At 40.7% G+C, this 19,461-nt stretch overlaps 2 protein-coding genes across 4 annotated transcripts in view; both read left to right on the plus strand.

The window, feature by feature from the left end:
- The window catches only part of slc6a19a.1 (solute carrier family 6 member 19a, tandem duplicate 1), a 29,670-nt gene extending 18,905 nt beyond the window's left edge, over positions 1-10,765 (plus strand). The window contains exons 10-12 of the mRNA XM_072283374.1: positions 2,437-2,596; positions 6,021-6,183; positions 8,407-10,765. Of these exons, the coding sequence (XP_072139475.1) occupies positions 2,437-2,596; positions 6,021-6,183; positions 8,407-8,616 (533 nt within the window). The 3' untranslated portion in view covers positions 8,617-10,765. The remainder of the gene's footprint in view (positions 1-2,436; positions 2,597-6,020; positions 6,184-8,406) is intronic.
- Positions 10,766-13,522: 2,757 nt separating this feature from the next.
- Positions 13,523-19,461, plus strand: part of LOC140212501 (sodium-dependent neutral amino acid transporter B(0)AT3-like) — a 54,172-nt gene continuing 48,233 nt past the window's right edge. For all 3 annotated transcript variants that reach the window (XM_072283375.1, XM_072283376.1, XM_072283377.1), the window contains exon 1: positions 13,523-13,744. In XM_072283375.1, the coding sequence (XP_072139476.1) occupies positions 13,588-13,744 (157 nt within the window). In that variant the 5' untranslated portion in view covers positions 13,523-13,587. The remainder of the gene's footprint in view (positions 13,745-19,461) is intronic.

The raw sequence follows: 19,461 nt of genomic DNA on the forward strand, positions 1-19,461 counted from the left end.
CTAACCTTTTAAACCAGTTACCCACATGGGATCTTTGCCGAAGGCCTTGCTGAAGACCACTTTACCTATACTAATCCCCATCAATGCAATTCATGATCCCTCAAGCATGTAATCAAAATCATCAGACAGGATCTCACTGTAACCTGAGCTCCAGTCTCTGGTAGTCTATAGAAAATGTCTGGTCTCCAGGCACTTCACTATGAATTCTAGCCAGCCACACTCCAGCCTGCCATGGGTACATACTCTGGATACCCAATATTCTGCCCATGTTTTTGCATCTGATCTCAGTTCTGCATTGGATGTCCCATTTCAAGCCTTCATGTGAGTAGACAACCTTTGGACTGCATGCAGATACCCAACCTTGGGCCTTCAAGCTTCAGTTCCCAGGTTTTAACTGCACAGTATGAGACTGACTTTGCAAACTATATTTGGATAGTTGAGAAATCAAAGGGTCAACTTATGGGAGGGTTCCCAGATTGAAATGGAAATGATGAACGTACATTGTACTTGCATGGCATATCAAGATACATTTTTATACAGCACTGCAGAAATAACAAACTGCTGAATTTTGCTTGTTCCAATGGAATGGACAATATTCCTTCATCAAAGTATCGTCAACTCTACGGAAGTACTGTAGAGATTTGCTACAACACAATGATCAGAGAAAATTGGTACAACATTTGATTAGGTACTGAGCAATTGACCTCTTAGTCCACAGTTCAAGCTGATTGGGTTGAAGTCTTCTTCATCTGTTGACTGCAGGAAACCCGTGTGAAATAGAATTCTTAGTTCATTTGCCTTCACTGCATGTGGTCCCAGAATGACACTTTCTTTTCCAGAACATCAAAGATGTCCCCCTTCGTCAAAGAATGGGCTTTCCTTTCCTCCACCATTGATGCTGCTCTCACCTGAAATCCTCCACCATTTCCTGGTCTTTCACACTCACCCCTCATCTTCACACTGCCTTAACAGAGATTGAGATCCTCGTGTCCTCACCTAGTACTCCACATCCAACACTTCATTCTCTGCAATTCCCACAATCTTCAAAGGGATCCCACCACCAAATATGCCCTTACCTCCCCACCCCCATCTCCGCTTTCCACAGGGATCACTTCCTCCTTGATTCCCTTGTCCATTCGTTCCTCCCCATTAGTCTCCCTTCTGGCACGTACCCCTGCAAGCAGCAGAAGTGCTGCCCCTACCTACTTGCCTCTTCCCTCACCTCCATTCAGGGTCCCAAACAATCCTTCCACGTGACGCAACACTTCACCTGCGAATCCTCTGGGACTGTCTACTGTATCCGGTGCTCCTGATGCAGACTCCTCTGCACTGGTGAGACCCAACGTAGATTGGGGGACCACTTTGTCTAGCACCTCATCTCCATCTGCAAAAAAAAACCAGAATTTCCTGGTGGCCAACCAGTTTTACTCCTATCCGCATTCCCATTCCAACATGTCAGCCTTGTTCTTCTGATATGATGAAGACACGCTCAGGTTGGAGGAGCAACAGCTCATGTTCTGTCTAGGTAGCCTCCAACCTGATGACATGAATACTGATTTCTCCAACTTCTGGTAATTTTCCCTCTCCCTTTCCTCTTCTTCAGTTCCCTACTCTAGCCTCTTACCTCCTCACCGCCCCCCCCCCCCCGGTGCTCATCCTACTTCCCTCTCTCTCATGGTCTGTTCTCCTCACCTATTAGATTCCTTCTTCTCCAGCCCATTGCCTTTTCCACCTATCACCTCCCAGCATCTTTCTTCATTCTGCCTCCCCCACTCACCAGGCTTCATCTATCATCTTCTAGCTTATCCTCCTTCTCCTCCCCCCAACATCTTATTCTGGCATCTTCCCTCTTCCTTTCCAGTCCTGATGAAGGGTCTCGGTCCAAAACGTCAATGGTTTATTTGCTTCCATAGATACTGCCTGACCTGCTGAGTTCCTTCAGCATTTTGTGTGTGTTGCTCTGAATCGCCGGAATCTGCAGAATCCTATGTGTTTTGGATTCCTTCAATCCCATTCAAGAAGAAAATAAAGTTGTAGCACAATATTTTCTCCTGTTGGCAATCTCACCCAAAAATGCAACAGGATGGTTGGTGCGGACAAGAAGTCACCAATTTCCAGATGAAGTGAAACATGTACTCTGCATTGTATTTAAATAGCATTCATAATGTACTGACATACAAGAGAAAGGAATAATCACCCAGTTTAATTATCAAAAGCAACCTTCATCAAAATATGCAAAATCCTAGCCTATACTGGGTGCAGGTTATTGTTGCTAGCCACATGATTGGAGAAGGGAATGCTGGTGAGGGATAATAGCTACTGGACCTTAGTTTTATTTATTCATGAGTTTCCTTAGATTTTCTGGTGAGAGTTTGGTCAATCAATTCTGCTAAATTGATCAAAACAAATACTTTTGATTTTTTTTTTCTTTTATAGGCCTGATTTGTCTAGTGTGCTTTCTAATCGCCTTCATCTTTATCTTAAACTCTGGCAATTATTGGCTGGCTTTGTTTGATGGCTATGCTGGCTCCATCCCTCTGCTAGTTATCGCATTCTGTGAAATGGTGGGTGTTGTCTACATTTACGGCATTGACAGGTAACAACTTTCATCCTTTAAATTTTCAGTGGGCATGGTAATTCCGCATTGAATTGGAATGCCAACAGTATAATTTCTGATACACAGTTTTGGATCGTCAATCAAAGACTGTACATTAGCCAGGTGGATGTATTGAATTGAACCCCAGGCCTCTGCATTTCAGTTTTACCTGAGAAACTAAAGCCCAGCCCATTGGCCACACTTTCTTAAAGGAAAACTGCACTTGCTACTTGGGTGGCCTGTGGTCCAGCGGCTGTGGAATTTGAAGATCAATGGATTCTTAGATGTCTTTAGACAATGGTGCATACTGAGTGCCCATAGCTATAATTGTAGATTTCTGCTGTAGTAGTTCCTGTAGGGAATATTTGATGAATCACCACTCTCCAGCACCATCTTTACAATTTCTTCTCACCATCCCATTCCAGTTGACTATTTCATGAAGAGTAGTGGACTGAAACCTCTCTTTGTCCAACTATGTTCATGCATACCTATCTACAGTATTTATCCTTATTAAGTCTGGAGGCATTCTATTCTCTGGTGATTAAACCTATTCTACAGGTGCGTCTTCATGAAAGTATTGACTTCCACCACCTCCTCATTCTAGATTCCAACCACCCTCTGTGTGAAAAAGATCTCCCTCAGATCCCTTCCTACCTCTCATCTTAAACCTCTGCTCTTTTGTCTTGAACTTCTCCGCTATAAGAAGATGATTTTGGTATTGATCCTATCTATTCCCCTTCATAATTTTATAATGCTCTATCAGGTCTCTTCTCCACCCTCTCTGCTCCAGGAAAACAAGCCCAAGCTATCCAGCTTCTCTATCCAACTTGAAATGATCGAATCCAAGCAACATCCTGATGAATTTCTTCTGCAGCATCTCCTGCACAATTGCATCTTTCCTATAGTATGATAATCATAGCTGCACACAATAATCCTAACTAATGCTTTATAAGCCTGTAACATAATGCCCCATCTCTTATATTTTATGCCACAGCCAATGAAAGTAAGCATCCCATGCACCTTCTTGACCTCCCTCTCTATTTCTGCTGCCCTATTCAAAGAACTCCAAGTCCTTCAGTGCATCATTCCTACCTTGAAAGTTACAGAACTATGATCACTGTTACCTACTGACATTTCCACCTGGAGCCAGCTTCATTCCCTAAGAATAAGTCTAGATGAACCACCTCTCCAGCAGATCTATCACTATGTCTTGGCTCAAAAAATTCTCCCAGGTGTACGTCACAAATTAAAATTCCTTCCCATCTAAGTCCTTCATACTAAAGCAATCCCAATCAGTATTAGAGAAGTCTAAATCCCCGCAGTATTATAATCTTATTGTTTTTACATATAATATACACATAATGTCAATATATCTGCTTCTCTGTCTCCCACTGACAATTGGAAAGTCTGTAGAATAACCACAATAAAGTGATTACTCTTTTTCTTATTTCTAAATTCTACTCATATGGTCTCAGTGAAAGAAACTTCAAAGACATCCTCCCTGCACACTGTCATTATGTTCTCCCTAATATCGCCATGCCCCTTCCTCTCCAATTCTTTTGGTTCTATAGGATTAATGTTAATTCAGGCAATATGATTAGGGTTTTTAATTCTGATGAACCACAGTCCTGGAGCTTGCTTCATCGAACTTTCCACTTTACTCAGAACTGCACAGTCAAGCAGCTGCCCAAATACTTCAACGATCCACCTTCACGGAATATGTAGAAGAGCTTCCATTTGTCATGTTCCAATGGCTTTTCTCTTGGGTTGCTTCTAAAGTTTTCCACAGGATTAATTTTCATTTCATGGACACTCCAGGGTATTTTTGGGGCAGTGCTCACTCTTCAGATTTAAGGACAGATGTGCTTGCATTGGAGGCAGTGTAGGGAAACTTCTTTAGTTTGCTTCCAGGGGTGAGGGAGTTGATGGATGAAGAAAGTTTGTGCAGGATATCTCATGCTCATTGAAGTTTAATAAAACATGATGTGATTTTGATGAAAGATACCAGATTCTGAGTGGGATTGTCTGGATGGGTGCTGAGAGGATGTTTCTACAATAGGGCTATTTAGAACTAGGAGTTTGGAGTAAAGAATTACTTGTGTTGGAAGGAGGTGATGAGGAATTTCTTCTTTCACAGGGATATGAACATTTAGAATTCTCTATCTCGGAGAGCTGCTGAAGTAGTCAAGGCAAAGATTGAAAGTTATTTGAACCACATGCATGTCAAATGACATGTGGAGAAAACATGAAAATGGTTTTGAAATCAAGACTGTATCAGTCAGAATCTCACTGAAAGATGGAGTGAGCTTGCGGGCCCATTCCTGCTCTTGTTTCCTACATTCCTGAAAAGCCATGGCTCTAATGGGATTCACATCACTGTTACATTCAAATTATTGGAATACACAATGGAGGAAGATTAGAGCCATACTGGAATAACCTGAGATAAATTCTGTATTTGTGTCAGTCTTTATTTCCTGCAGCTTTAGGACCAGGAGATATATTTTATTGAGAGATCATTGGTAGCTTTGGAATTATTGATGTATAAATAGATTCATGATACTTCTGTATGATTAACATTGGAGAATTAATTTGATATGGATGAAATTTGTTTAGAGATTAATAGTTTTTTTCTGTCTGTCCAACCCTGAGGAATAATACTCAAATGCATTAAAGTGTGAAGTAAATTCATCAACCACTGTTGAAAAGTGTCCATCAATGTACTCTATTGAAATTCCCCAGTCCTTGAGCAGAAAGTTATCCTCTTATGCAAGGTATACATGGGCAATTAAGTGTGCTACCTGCCTTGGAGTCTACTTTAAAACCTGCCCTATGGAAATGATGCATTGGAAAGGTTAAAAGTGAACCAGCAGCCTGATGTCAATTCACTTCTTTCTGACACCATTTTATCCTTGCCAGCTTTCCAAGCTGCAGCTCTGCCTTCTTTAGCCAGAGAGTGGTGAATCTGTAAAATTCATTGCTACAAATGGTCATGAAGGCCAAGTTATTGGGTATGCTTAAAGAAGAAGTTGACTGGTTCTTGATTAGTCAGGGCATCAAAGGTTACGGGGAAAAGGCAGAGAGTGCAGTTGAGAGCAATAGAATCCTGTATGTTGGAATGGCAGAGCAGACACAATAGGCTAACTGGCCTAGTTCTGCCTCTATGTCTTATGGTCTAAGCTATTTAGTCTCCAGTATCTACGTGATGTAAATCCTTCCCCAACACATGACTTTTGGCATGGCAGCCAGTCTGCAGGTAAACTGTGATGCATTGGTACAAAAAAATCCATAAATTTATGTGCACATGGAGAAGAAAACAGTGATCATGAAATTTGCTAGCCATTGCTCTCTTGCTAGATATTTTTAACCAATCACATTGAAAACATGAAGCTGTGAACCTACATAATTTTTATACACTTCATTGCAGGTTCAACAATGATATTGAATGGATGATTGGCCACAAGCCAAATATCTTCTGGCAAGCCACCTGGAGATTTATAAGCCCCCTCATAATGCTGGTTATATTCATATTTTATTTTGTAATAAAAGTGACCAGCAAGCTGACATACATCGTTTGGGATCCAGAATATGTAAGTAAACTATTCAACTAATAGCACATGCACTCCTTATTCTCCCACAAAATGGCCTGGGGCACTTGATTTCATATACTGTATACTGCACTCAGAATATACCTGCTGCTTGCCAACCTTCTCAATGCATTTCACTTGAGTTTGTGATCTAACTAGAACTATTAAATTCCTCCAGCAGTTTGTTCCTTGTTGGCTCTCTATGTTGTGAGGCACTTAAAATTGTTGCTGCACCTTAAAAAACGGCGATGTGTGAGAGGCTTGTGTGTTTTGTGAAGTCCCTTCCCACCACCCCACCACCCACCCATACCAATCAGACTCCAGGACTCTAGCTCAAATGCAACTTCTTACAGAGCTGCCATGGGGGAAATAGACAAGTAATGGGTTGAAGGTCACCAATCATGGAAGATATGAATGAAAGATTTGGAGAAGATCCGAGGATTAGGGAGAGACTGAGACTTCTCAGAATGAAAACTAGATCTTTCCACTCAACATGTTGTTGGGTAATCAACGTAGCATGAAGCTTCTGTTGGGAAAAGATGGATAGGTCTCATCTGTGTTACTGTCATGAATTTAAAGGAGAATGAGGGCAACACCCAGAGAAGTCCTAAAGCATATGCAACACACATCAAAGTTGCTGGTGAATGCAGCAGGCCAAGCAGCATCTGTAGGAAGAGGTGCAGTCGACGTTTCAGGCCGAGACTCTTCATCCTAAAGTATATGGTGCTTTGCAGGAACAGGACCCTTACCGCCTCTCCTGTCCCTTCAAGAATATCAAATATGTGATTCGCAAGACGATAGATGATTCAGTATCTTTAACTAAATAACTTGATGGAAGTTGCAAGTTTTGTCTCCAACGTAGCTCCCCCTGAAAACACAAGAGATTCTGCAGATGCCGGAAGTCAGGGTAAAACACACAAAACGCTGGAGGGGCTCATCAAGTCAGGCAGCATCTATACAAAGAAATAAAGACGTCAATGTTTCAGGTCAAGGCCCTTCAACCTCCCATTTGGTCCAGATGAAGAGTCTTGGCCAAAACATTGACTCTTTGTTCCCTTCCATTAATGCCACCTGATGTGCTGAGATTCTCCCGCATTTCGTGTGTTACTTCTGCAAGTTGCATTATTTCCACATCGCTTAGAAACTGTCCAACTCACAGATCCCCAACGTAACTGATAGTTACTGTGTACAATCACTCCCCTCGGCTAGTCAGTTTAGGAATAGGTCCCTTCTCAAATCAAGTGATTAGGTTGACCTCTCCTCTAGTTACAGAGTGGACACTCGTACCTCCTGATTTTCTTCTTCGTCATTCACTGATGCAGGCCCTGGTGACTGGCTGCTGTGAAAGGTTTTATCTTTGATAAATCCACAGGCCCTCCTTTTTGGTTGAACTGTTCTTCTTCAATAAGCAATGCAGCTTCTTGACATAATATTTAAGGCTATTGCTGTGTAACTTTCCATATCTGCGTGTTTAGTCTAAGAATATTAAGCTGGTACAGTAGCATAGTGATTCGAATAATGCTATTACAGTGCCACTGACCCAGGTTCAGTTCTACTGCTGTCTGTGGGGAGTTTGTACATGCTCCCCATAACTTCATGGGTTTCCTCCAGATGCTCTGGTTTCCTCCCACAATTCAAAGACATGTAGGTTAGTAAGTTAATTAGTCACAAGGGTATATAATTGGGCGGCGTCGACTCATTGGGCCAGAAGGGCCTGTTACCAGGCTGTATCTCTAAATTTAAAAATTACTTTGCCATTTATTTATTTATTGGGATATAGTGTGGAATAGGTCCTTCCAGCTCTTCGAGCTGCGCCACCCAGCGACCCCCAAATTAACTATAGCCTTATCATAGGGCAATTTACAATGACCAATTAATCTATCAATCGGTACACCATTGGACAGTAGGAGGAAACTGGAGCACCTGGAGGAAATGTTCAAATTCCTAACAGCCAGTGGCAGGAATTGAACCCGGGTCACTGGTACTGTAAAGTTTTGTGCTAACCACTATGCTAATGTGGAGGAGAGAATTCATCACCAGTGTTCTTTGGCACTTCCTCTGTACAGAAAGGATTATTTTTCTGATAGCATTGGATAGTATTTACAGATGTGACCTGCCAGAATGAGAGTAGAGTCATTCTGAAATATCTGAGACTACTGTAAAGACCTAGTATTGTATGCTTTGTCATTATAACTAATAGGTGTATCTTTCTCCAACCCTCAATAGGAAAATTTCCCCCAGCTTTCTGTGGAGCATTATCCTGGTTGGGTGACGGTGATCATTGTACTTCTGGCTGGAGTGCCTGCCTTATGCATACCTGGTGCAGCTATCTACATGTTCATCAAAAACAAGTACGGGAAGAAGGATGACAAGAAAACCTTGGTCTATACAATACCCGAAACCCTCGAGAAAGGAGTAGTGAATAATGGAATGTAACCGAACTCTGCAGGCCACCGTAGCAATTTGCACCGCTCACTTTGGGCCAACTTGCAATTCAAACAAACAAAGAACGTGACGATGCTGGAATGTCTAAATTTGATCTTATTTTTTATTCTGATAAACATTGGTTTGTTGTTTATATATGGCAAACGTTTGGTGATGGTGGAGTGGTTAGATTACTTCAGACTATCAACTCTGAAGCTAGACTACTGCACCTATCCTGAGTTCCAAGTTGAAATCCCACCACATCAGCGATGAAATTTCAATTTGCTTTATTATCTGGAACTATAAATTGTTAGTAGTGATGATCACTAACCAATCAGACTGTCATAAAAACTTACAATCCTTGCTTCACAACTATTCTTTAAGAAGGAAATTTTCCAGTTCTTACCAGGATTTACAAATACAGCAAGTCTGCATTAACCAATGTATGACTGACTTATGATTGAAGTGGCCAACATCCAAATCAAATACATTCTAGGATGGCAATATATAGAAGTCTGAAAAAATGAATAAATAATAAAAAAGGCACAGTGCTTACACATAATTAAAATAATCTTCATTGTTCATGCATAGCTTAAAGGGGAATTATGTCAGCTTGAAGTTAAGTATGCCAAAGGGATTTGTTATGCCATTACAGTGGCGTAGTTGTTGGCATAACACTATTACAGCACCAGCAACTCAGGTTCAGTTCCCACTGCTCTTGGTAAGGAGTTTGTGACTGCATGGGTCTCCTCTGGGTGCTCTATTTTCCTCCCACATTCCAAAGATACACTGCTTAGGAGATTAATTGGTCAGATGGGTGTAATTGGTCCGTGTAGGCTCGTTGGGCTGGAAGGACCTGTTACCGTGCTGTATCTCTAAATGAAATAAAATAACTAAATATTGTAGAGGTCTATACTGTCACTTAAATACCTCTGGCAATCATTTTGTGCTTGAATTAGCCATTTTATACCATGTGTACTTATTTGGGCTTTAACATCTACTGGCCATGGGCTCAGATAACAAGTAATATATTTAGTGTGAATAAGTAAACAATATTTAACATTTTTTCTGCTTTAAGGTCACCACAAAGATCACTCCTGTCCTACAATGACAATTAGTAAAGGTAAAGGAGTTATGATTTTTGTAACTTTTCTGATCCATTGCGTTCAGAGGAAGTATCCTTCAACACTAGTAAAAACAATTTATGTTTAATTTCCTGCTCCCTCATTCTGCTAACTTGATATGAGGAGGTGAGCAATTTATTGGTGATCAGCTAATTCAAACGTCCATGATGGTAGACAGTTAGCTAATGTATATTATAGGTTATCAGTAAAGGTGATATTATGTCACAATAAGCAAACCTGCAATGGATGATAATATTCATCATCTGTGGGAAGCGAAACAGAATTAAAGTTTCAGGTCAATGACCATTCATCGTTGATAATTTTGTGAGTTTATGTCAGCTACCTTGAGCCAAAAGTGATTTGCCATCAATTTAATGAGATAGAATTAAGTAGCGATATAGTGCCTTAATGTAATATGAAATCCCATAATATAATTTATACCAACTGTAGAGTAGCAACCTAATTCTGAAAATGCTGTATTCTTCTCACACTCCAAAAATATTTTCATCATTGGACACTTAACTCTGTTTATTTTTCATAGAAACAGCAGATACAGGGACAAAGTATGATATTTTTCTAATTCTGATGTCATAACCTTCTGTAAGTGAACACTGTATATGAAAAGACAAGTTTAAAGGCCATCTTTTAAGGCATATGAATTGCTTGTTTCAATATTTACACTGATCAAACCAGATAAAATCTCTTCAAAACTTTTCAGTCATCCTCAAGGTAATAATAACTTACTTTGATCTGCAAGCACAGCAGTCAGTTTCAAATGTGTACAATTTGCTTTTATGCTTGCTTGTTTGTGAGTAATAATATTTTTGGTGATCTTTAAAACATGAAAGCAAAAGCAGAAATAGTTTCAAATTGTTCCTAGTCCACCATTTCCAAGCTAAGTAACATTTTCTGTATGAAAACTGTAGAAATTTTGCACATACACTGTACATCTTTCATATTTCACAGAAGTTGAGAAAAATATGGGACTGTGTACGTAAACTTTGCCAAAAATAAATGATTTTTCTTTGGAAAACAAATATGCAATCAAAGATAATTGTGTTCATCTCACTTTAGACAGAAATTAACTAATGTTTTATGCATACAACTTAATGATAGTTCACATATTCTTTTTGAAAGGTCCATAATCTAAGGTTTTATCTAAATATTTTGACAAATCCTTAAGAACACTACAGTAACACATAAAAAATGCTGGAGAAACTCAGCAGGTCAGGCAGCGTCTATGAAGGGAAATAAACAGTTGACCTTTTGGCCCAATGCCCTTCATCGGGACTGGAAAGAAAGCAAAAACCAGAATATAAAGGTGAGCGGGTGGGGGCAGGAGATACAAGATGGCACCACAGTTTCTATTTTGAGAAACTGTATTCTTCAATTTATGTAAAAACCATGGATGTGTTCATTTTCTAGTAAAAAGATTGGCATGTATAGCATACAGTGGCATGAAGTTATAACTAATGATCTGAGCAAATTTCAGGTTATCAATACAGCCTACTGACTAACCCACCCAAAAATGGCAAGGTGCCTCTCTCCTTCCTATTTCTGATAAAGACCCTTTGACCTGAAATGTTAACTCTGTTTCTCTTCCCACAGATACAGGCTCACCTGCTGAGTATTCCCAGCATTTTCTGTTTTTATTTTAGATTTTCATTATCTGCATTTTTTATATTTTTATTATTACTGTGGAGGCATCACCATGGGGATTGAAATGGCTTATCATAAACAGTAGGGCAATCCACTATGAGCCAAAATACTCCCTATGAGAAACCTTAATGTCTTAAAATTACATGGTAAGAATCATGGTTGTTAACTGAATTGCTAGAAGTTAAACTCAAATGCAATAGACTTGCAGAAAATAATCTTCCAGGGAATATTGCAGGAAGGACTTGGTCCATTCTATGTTCTCTCCATGAAATTAACAGAAATAAAATTCAATGGCTCGTATAAAGGGCAGTTGATAATTCCTGCCAGATTCTCTGTTCTGTGATAAAGTAGATAAATTTGACAATTAAAACATGCAGACACAATAGGGACAGGAGTGGATCACCTGGCCCTTCACACCTGTCACCATTCAGTACGAACATGGTTGATATGCCCTAGATCTTACCTCCATTTCTGCACGTTCCCTATCGCTCTCATGTCCCTGATCTATCAAACATGTATATACTTCCTCTTTAGATCCTCCTAATAATTTACTTCACATTCCTATTGGATAGAGAGTTACAGATGTTCCCATGCTCTCTGAAAAAAACAGGCGATGTAAGAATTTGGTCCCTTTAAACTTTGATCTCTTGACTCCACACTGCATTTCATTCATGTTTAAAAATCACCAGCCCAAGTCATGAATGATGTCTCTGACTGGGTATTCATAGTCCAATGGGACAGAGGATGCTAAACGCTGACCAACATTGAGTGCAGCATTTCATTCCAATCTGCTTACCCTTTATTGAAAGGCCAACACTTTACTCAGGACCATAATTCCAGTTTGCACCTAGCTTGGAGAACCAGCAAACTGCAATTCAATGAGATCAATTTTAATTCTGAAGATTGTGAAGACAATTTAATCTCTCTTCATCCAAATACGATATGAAAGTCAAACAGGATCAATCAGACCAGATCTGAATTTAAACAAGTTATAAATTTGACATGTTTTGAAGTTCATTTTAAGAAAGAATTATGAACAAAACAAATCAGTGGTTCTGTATTTCAGCCAGGAAATTCAATTGCAACACCAGATCTATGCAATAATGTGGCATCAGAATTTGAAAGCTAGCTATTCTATCCTTGTATTGGTTTACTATACATGTCCTTCACCAGAATCTTGCAAAGCTTTGTCTGAAATGGTTTTAAAATAAATCCCATCAAATTAATATTCATACATAAGCATATTCTATGTGACATATTGGTATTTGAAATTTTAAACAGTCCTATTATTACTAGGTGAACTTGCACTGTGACTGAATCTGAATGCTGAAGAGAAAACAAATATTGAGCAGGAAGTTCAGTGATGAACCCTGTGTCAATGACCACTGATAAAATATGGACCCCAGTACTTGGGCTTCAGTAACTCTCCTCTGCTCACTCCCCCTGTGTGTTCCTGCACATGTTGAAATCTGCAAAAACAAGACAACTAATCTGCCTTGACCCCTTCCCCTCAAAGCTCCATTGGCAAATGCAGTGCCCGGTACTATACTGAGCTGTAAAGAGTTACACCGCAAGATCACCGCTTCGATCCCTGAGTTAGAGTAATGAGGGTGATCCTATTCACTTTAATGTCCCTAGACAACAAACGTGAAGAATCAGCCATGGGCTTCTGTTTCCTCTCCAGCGACATCTGTCACTGCTTCATGTTTGTGGATGGAAGGTAAGTTCAACGTGTATACAACATCAACTCCATGAGAAAAATTCAATGAATAAACATGAACAGATTGTTTAATTTTTAATTTAAAAACACAAATGGCACTAGTGACATTTTAAGCATTAACTCTTGAAGGATTCGTAGAAGCTATGAATAACTTTCTACCTTCATTAAATATTGTCAACATCATTTGCATTTGAAGCCTTGTGATTACTCAAGTTCCCGTTGTTTTGTTATCAATTGACAAATTCACCGAAACAGTAAATCACACCTATTCTAGGAAACTAGCTAGCTGTACATGGAGTCTGTGCTAGAGAGGATATGTGATCAAGTGAAAAGGTCCCTCCAGCTGACCTTGATTTGTGGTTTCCCACAGAACTAGATCATCCATTACTTTATATTAAGAAAATATATAACACATTATTTGAAATCACAAGAAAGCACAGAAACTGAACATTTCCCTCTAGCTAATCACAACTAAATATCATGGAGGCTAATGGAGTGAATGATGGTGTTCTGGAAAACAAGGAGGAGAGGGCAAAGTGGGACAATAAGTTTCAATATATCCTGAGCTGCGTTGGATTTGCAGTGGGTCTGGGGAATGTGTGGAGATTCCCGTATTTCTGTCAGACCTACGGAGGAGGTAAGTAAACATCACAGGTAGATCTCATACATATGCCTGTGGCTTACCTTCACAATTTTTCCTGCTATCTGCAATTCTTTAGTTTGAAAGTCACTGTGCTTTAAACATATGAAATTATAGCAACATAGTAGAGGCATGGAAGTGTTTAAAATAAATAGTTTAATAGCTGCGTAGAAGTAATTCGTCAAAAAAATCAATAGAACTCATTCCATTTCTATTCTCATCACTTGCAGTGATTTGTGGGTTGATTTGTGAAATAATCAAAAACTAAAATTAGTCCTTTCTCTAAAGAAACACTTATCATTCTTGTAACAGGAGAACATGATTCAATTATTTTTGTCCATGACTTATAATTTCCTCAAATATTTTCCACTTTGGTCAGGCACTATTATATGAAACCAAGGCACTATTGTCTTAATTAATAATGAAGTACAGAAAGAGGCCTTTCAGCAGAGCTTGCATATGCCAGTCAAGTCATCTATTTGACTAAATTAGTCAGCTCCATCATGGGTACTACCTCCGTAATATCCAAGACAGCTTCAAGGAGCAGAGCCTGGGGAAGGTGTTGTCCATCATTAAGGATCCCCACCACCCAGGCGCACCCCCTTGTCACTGTTACCCTCAGGGAGGAGGTACAGAAGCCTGAAGGCACACACTCAGCGATTTAGAAACAGCTTCTTCCCCTCTGCCATCCAATTTCTAAATGGACATTGAACCCTTGAACACCACCTCACTACTTTTTAAAACATCTGGAAAACATGACAGATTCAACATTCAATCCAACGACAACAAAAAAAACTGTCTCGTCAAAGATTCAGTCTGTCAGGAGGTTTACGAGTGGGCTGTGATCTGCGCACTGCCCCCGGTGACCCAGCAGGCATCGCTGGTGAGGGTGTTTTGGGCGGATCTGGTTTTGGGGGCATGAGAGGGGTCTGTGTGTCTGCATGAGAATGTCCATCCTCCTCAGGGGATCCCGACCCCCCTGCCAGCATCCCTCCCTCTGGCAAAGTCACTGATGGACATGCTTCCACTGTAGTCTGTCTCACAAATGGAAACTCCATGGAACTGTCTGCCTCTGAGCCGGTATCATGATGCAGGCGCACGTGGTCCTGATGTCTGTGGAAAACACGCCCATCAGTCAGCTTAACAATATAGGAGACGGGACCACTCTGCTTAAGAACAACCCCAGGCAGCCATTGCTGATTGTTTCTCACATAGACATTGTCATCCCGTTTTAACTCTCTCTCTCTCTCTCGCATATTGATCATGTCCCTCCTTCTGCTTTTCCTGCTTTCTCTCCACTTTTGCCTTCATGTCCAGGCGCAGCAGGTCCAATCTTGACTTGGGCCTACGCCCCATCAGCATCTCTGCTGGAATGCGGGCAGTCGTAGTCTGTGGCGTGAGGCGGTATTGAAACAGGAAACGTGAAAGCCGAATGCTAAGAGAGTCCCCTGTCATCTGCTTCAGGCCTTCCTCCACTGTCTGAACAGCCCGCTCAGCCAAACCATTGGAGGCTGGATGGAAAGGGGCCGTCGGAATGTGATGAATGCCATTCTGCTGCATGAACTCACTGAACAGCTCACTAGTGAACGTCGGGCCATTATCAGTGACCAGAGTGTCAGGAAACCTGTGGACTGCAAACACTTGCCTGAGTTTGTCTATGGTTGAGGGGGCTGTGACGTTGCTTTGATCCATTTAGAATGTGCATCTACCATTCCAAGAAACATCTGCCCCATAAAAGAGCCAGCAAAGTCCAAATGTAGCCTAGACCAGTGGTGGTCTGGCCACTCCCATGGGTGCAAAGGAGCTGGTGGTGGCATATTCTGATTAGCCTGACATTGCGTGCATGATTTTACCTTGTTCTCCAGATCCTGATCCATTCCTGGCCACCAAACATAGGATCTTGCAAGGCTTTTCATTCGAGACACCCCTGGATGAGTTTCATGAATTTCCTCCGCAATCTGTGAACGGCCATGGGGAGGCACGATGACTCTCGCCCCCCCAGGAAATGCAGACATCCTGCAGACTGAGCTCTGTCTTGCGTTTGGCATAAGGCCTCAGTTCCTCTCCTTCCATGACTCTGGACCAACCTTGTAAAAGAAAAGTCTTGACTTGGGACAGTACTGGGTCCCTCTCTGTCTACTGCTTGATCTGGGTTGCCTTTACAGGTGTCTCTGACAGCCTCTCCAATGAAAACACAGTCTCTGGAGGCACATATGTAGTAACAGGTGTCTCAGGTAAAGGTAGTCGACTCTGTGCATCGGTGTTTGCAATATCCCCACCCACTCTGTACACTATAGTATACCGGTAGGCTGACAATGTAAGAGCCCAACGCTGTATCCTGGCTGAGGCTAGCAGTGGGATGCATCTAGTCTCACTGAACAGGCTCATCAGTGGTTTATGATCGGTATAAATTGTAAATACGCGTCCATAAAGGTACTGATGAAAGCATTCGACTGCAAAAACAATGGCCAGACCTTCTTTGTCTAGCTGTGGATACCCCTTCTCCACAGCTTCTCTGAACGGTCCTCCATTACATGTGAGAGAACTGCCCCGACTCCATAGGGCGAGGCATTGCATGCGGGGTGATCTCCTTGTCTGGGTCATAGTGAACTTTACTTTGACTTTCAGATGGCTTTTGACAAGATACCTCACATGAGGTTCATAATCAAAATACAGAGGAGATATGGATTCGGAGTAAAGTATGTGAATCGGTGCAGAATTGGCTCAAAAACAGAAAACAATGAGTTCTAGTGAGAGGATCACTTTCACACCTAGAAGATGTTAAAAGTGGGGTTCTGCAGTGATCAGTTTTGGGGCTGCTGCTATTTTTAATTTACTTTATGCATTTGGATAATCACATAACAAATAATCCATTAAAGCAAAATTGGGGGATGGGCTGATAACATTCAGGCAGCAGAATCAATACAGTTAGATCTAAACAAAATCCAGAGGTGGGCAGCTAAATAACCGATGAAATTCAATGTAAGAAATGTAAGATATTACATATAGGAAGTAGAAATTTAAGGCATCCGTTAGTCTTGCGAGACCATGAATCTGCGCCTGGAAAGTCTTCGCTCTCCAGGGCGCAGGCCTGGGCAAGGTTGTATGGAAGACCAGCAGTTGCCCATGCTGCAAGTCTCCCCTCTCCACGACACCAATGTTGTCCAAGGGAAGGGCATTAGGACCCATACAGCTTGGCACCAGTGTCGTCGCAGAGCAATGTGTGATTAAGTGCCTTGCTCAAGGACACAACACGTTGCCTCAGCTGGGGCTCAAACTCACGACCCTCAGGTAGCCAGTCCAATGCCTTAACCACTTGGCCACGTGCCCAAGTAGAAGTAGAAATATTAGATACAAATATACAATGGGGGGTCTTGAGTTAGAAAGTGCACTGAATGAGAAGGATTTGGGTGTTCTGGTAGACTCACCACTATCAACATCTAGACAATGCACAGAAGCGATTAGGAAGTCTAATCGAATGTTGGGATATATAATGCAGTCAGTGGAATTCGAGTCTAGAGACATTTTCCTTAAGCTGTATAACGCACTTAGGAGGCCACACCTTGATACTGTGTACAACTTTGGTCTCCATATTTTGCAAGGGATGTAAAAGTACTGGAGAGAGTTCAGAAAAGGGCCATGAGACTCCTTCCATGTCTGCAGGGTAATAGTCATGAGGAAAGGTTGCAATAATTAAATCTTTTTAGCCTAAGTAAACGTAGAATGAGAGGAGACATGGTAGAAGTGTTCAAAATCATTAAGGCTATAAGTAAGGTGGATGCCAGCTACTACTTCAAAATTAATCCAGCAACGAGGACACGGGGCCTTAGGAGGAGACTCGATGAAGGGAGATTTCAAACTAACATCAGGAAGCATTTCTTTACACAGCAAGTTGTAGACGCATGGAACGAACTAGGGGTGTAGTTGAGAATAGTACCTTAGAGACTTCCAAATCTAAACTCAATGGTTATTACAACACATTATGTGATTAGGAATTTGGCAAGCTTTGTTGGGCTGAATGGCCTGTTCTTGTCAAAAACTTTCTAATGTTCTAATGTCAAAGGCAAAGAGCTCAGAGTGGAAGTGGGATGGACAGCTAAAATGATAGGTGGCTGGCATTCGTAGTTTCGATTTGCTTTTCTATCGCCAACATAAGAACGGTCTGAACAATCCACAAACCCATGAACAACAACCTCACTATTACAAACAAGAGAAAATCTGCAGATGCTGGAAATCTGAGCAACGCACAAAAAAAAAATGCTGGAGGAACTCAGCAGGCCAGGCAGCATCTATGAAAAAAAAGTACAGTTGACTTTTCTGGCTGAAACTCTTTGGCAGGTCTGGAGAAAAAAGCTGAGGAGCAGATTTGAAAGGTGGGACCCACGCAAGTGTCCTCATTATTACATTTTGCACTATTTATATATTCTTGTAATTTATAATAACTTTACATCTATGCACTATACTGCTGTCACAAAACAATACATTGCACATCATTTAAGTCTATGATAATAAATCTAATTCTGATTCTGATAGTTAAGGTTTCCATTTAAAACTAAGTATGCCTTAATAAACCTTTCCCAAGAATGGTGTGCTTAAATAAGGAGTCAACTCTTGGTGATGGTTCCTCATCATGTGCAGTTACTAACTTGCCTCTAGACTTTATAAACACTTTCTGTTCAAAGTGAAACACTGATCATATGTACTTGCCTGAAAATGTCTATCAAAACTTTCCTCTCAAGACCTAAGCATTTTTAAAAATTCATTTATGAGATGTGGGCTTAATAAGCAAGGCCAGAATTTGAAGTTTGAATCAATTATTCTGCAGGAAAAATACTTAACGTTTGTAAAATTTGTTTCTCAGGTCCAGAAATGCTATTCAGCATGTATTAGCAGGTTTTAAAAACAAGAAACATCTTATCGATGATGCTTAACATTTTCAGTGATTCCACTGCAACAGGATTACTTAAAATAAAAGAGTTTGCATCAATTTATTAATTCAAGGATCAGTGAAGTGTGCATGAACAGCAACCTTCAGAACTTCCTGTTAAAACTGTGTATGTATAATTATCGAAGTGGTTACCAGTTTCAGAGAGAAATAATGTGAAGCCTGTCAATTTCACAGTCATTGCACAGAATAAAAATATGAAACCTTGGAATTAATTAGCAGGTCGAGCAGCATCTCTGGGGGAAAGAAACAAAGCTAATGTTTCAGCATTTAATGCTGCAGTCTGCCTCCTAAGATATATATCTGAATGAGAGATTAAAGTGGGGAACAGTGCAATACTTTTTTTAAAATGTTATAAACATATAATTTTAATTTTCCATATTTTGATATCTCAGAGCTGCAAGGCCCCATTCTATCTTTTGTCTAAGGATTCAATTTCATGGTTGCCCCACTTTTGCACCTCTCCCAACAGACCAGACCCAAAACAACAGGCAAAGGATGTCCACGGTCTTATGAGGACTTCCATCTGAAGAGGTGTTGAAGCAACATTGCTCAAACTTCACCTGCACAATTCTTCATATTTCATTTAATCTCCTTCTTCCTGCTCAATTTCAGTGCAAGTCTTGTCAATATTTTGGATCAGAACTCATAATTTTTCTGACAGTGGAGTATAGTTACTCACTGCTGTTAATCTCATAAGCGTACATCATTTTCAGTGCTACCCACTGGGAATTAAATCCCAGGCAATGAAGTGCAAAATGGGGAAGAA

The sequence above is a fragment of the Mobula birostris genome, chromosome 19, assembly GCF_030028105.1.
Source record: "Mobula birostris isolate sMobBir1 chromosome 19, sMobBir1.hap1, whole genome shotgun sequence".
In the NCBI taxonomy this organism is placed as follows: Eukaryota; Metazoa; Chordata; class Chondrichthyes; order Myliobatiformes; family Myliobatidae; genus Mobula; species Mobula birostris.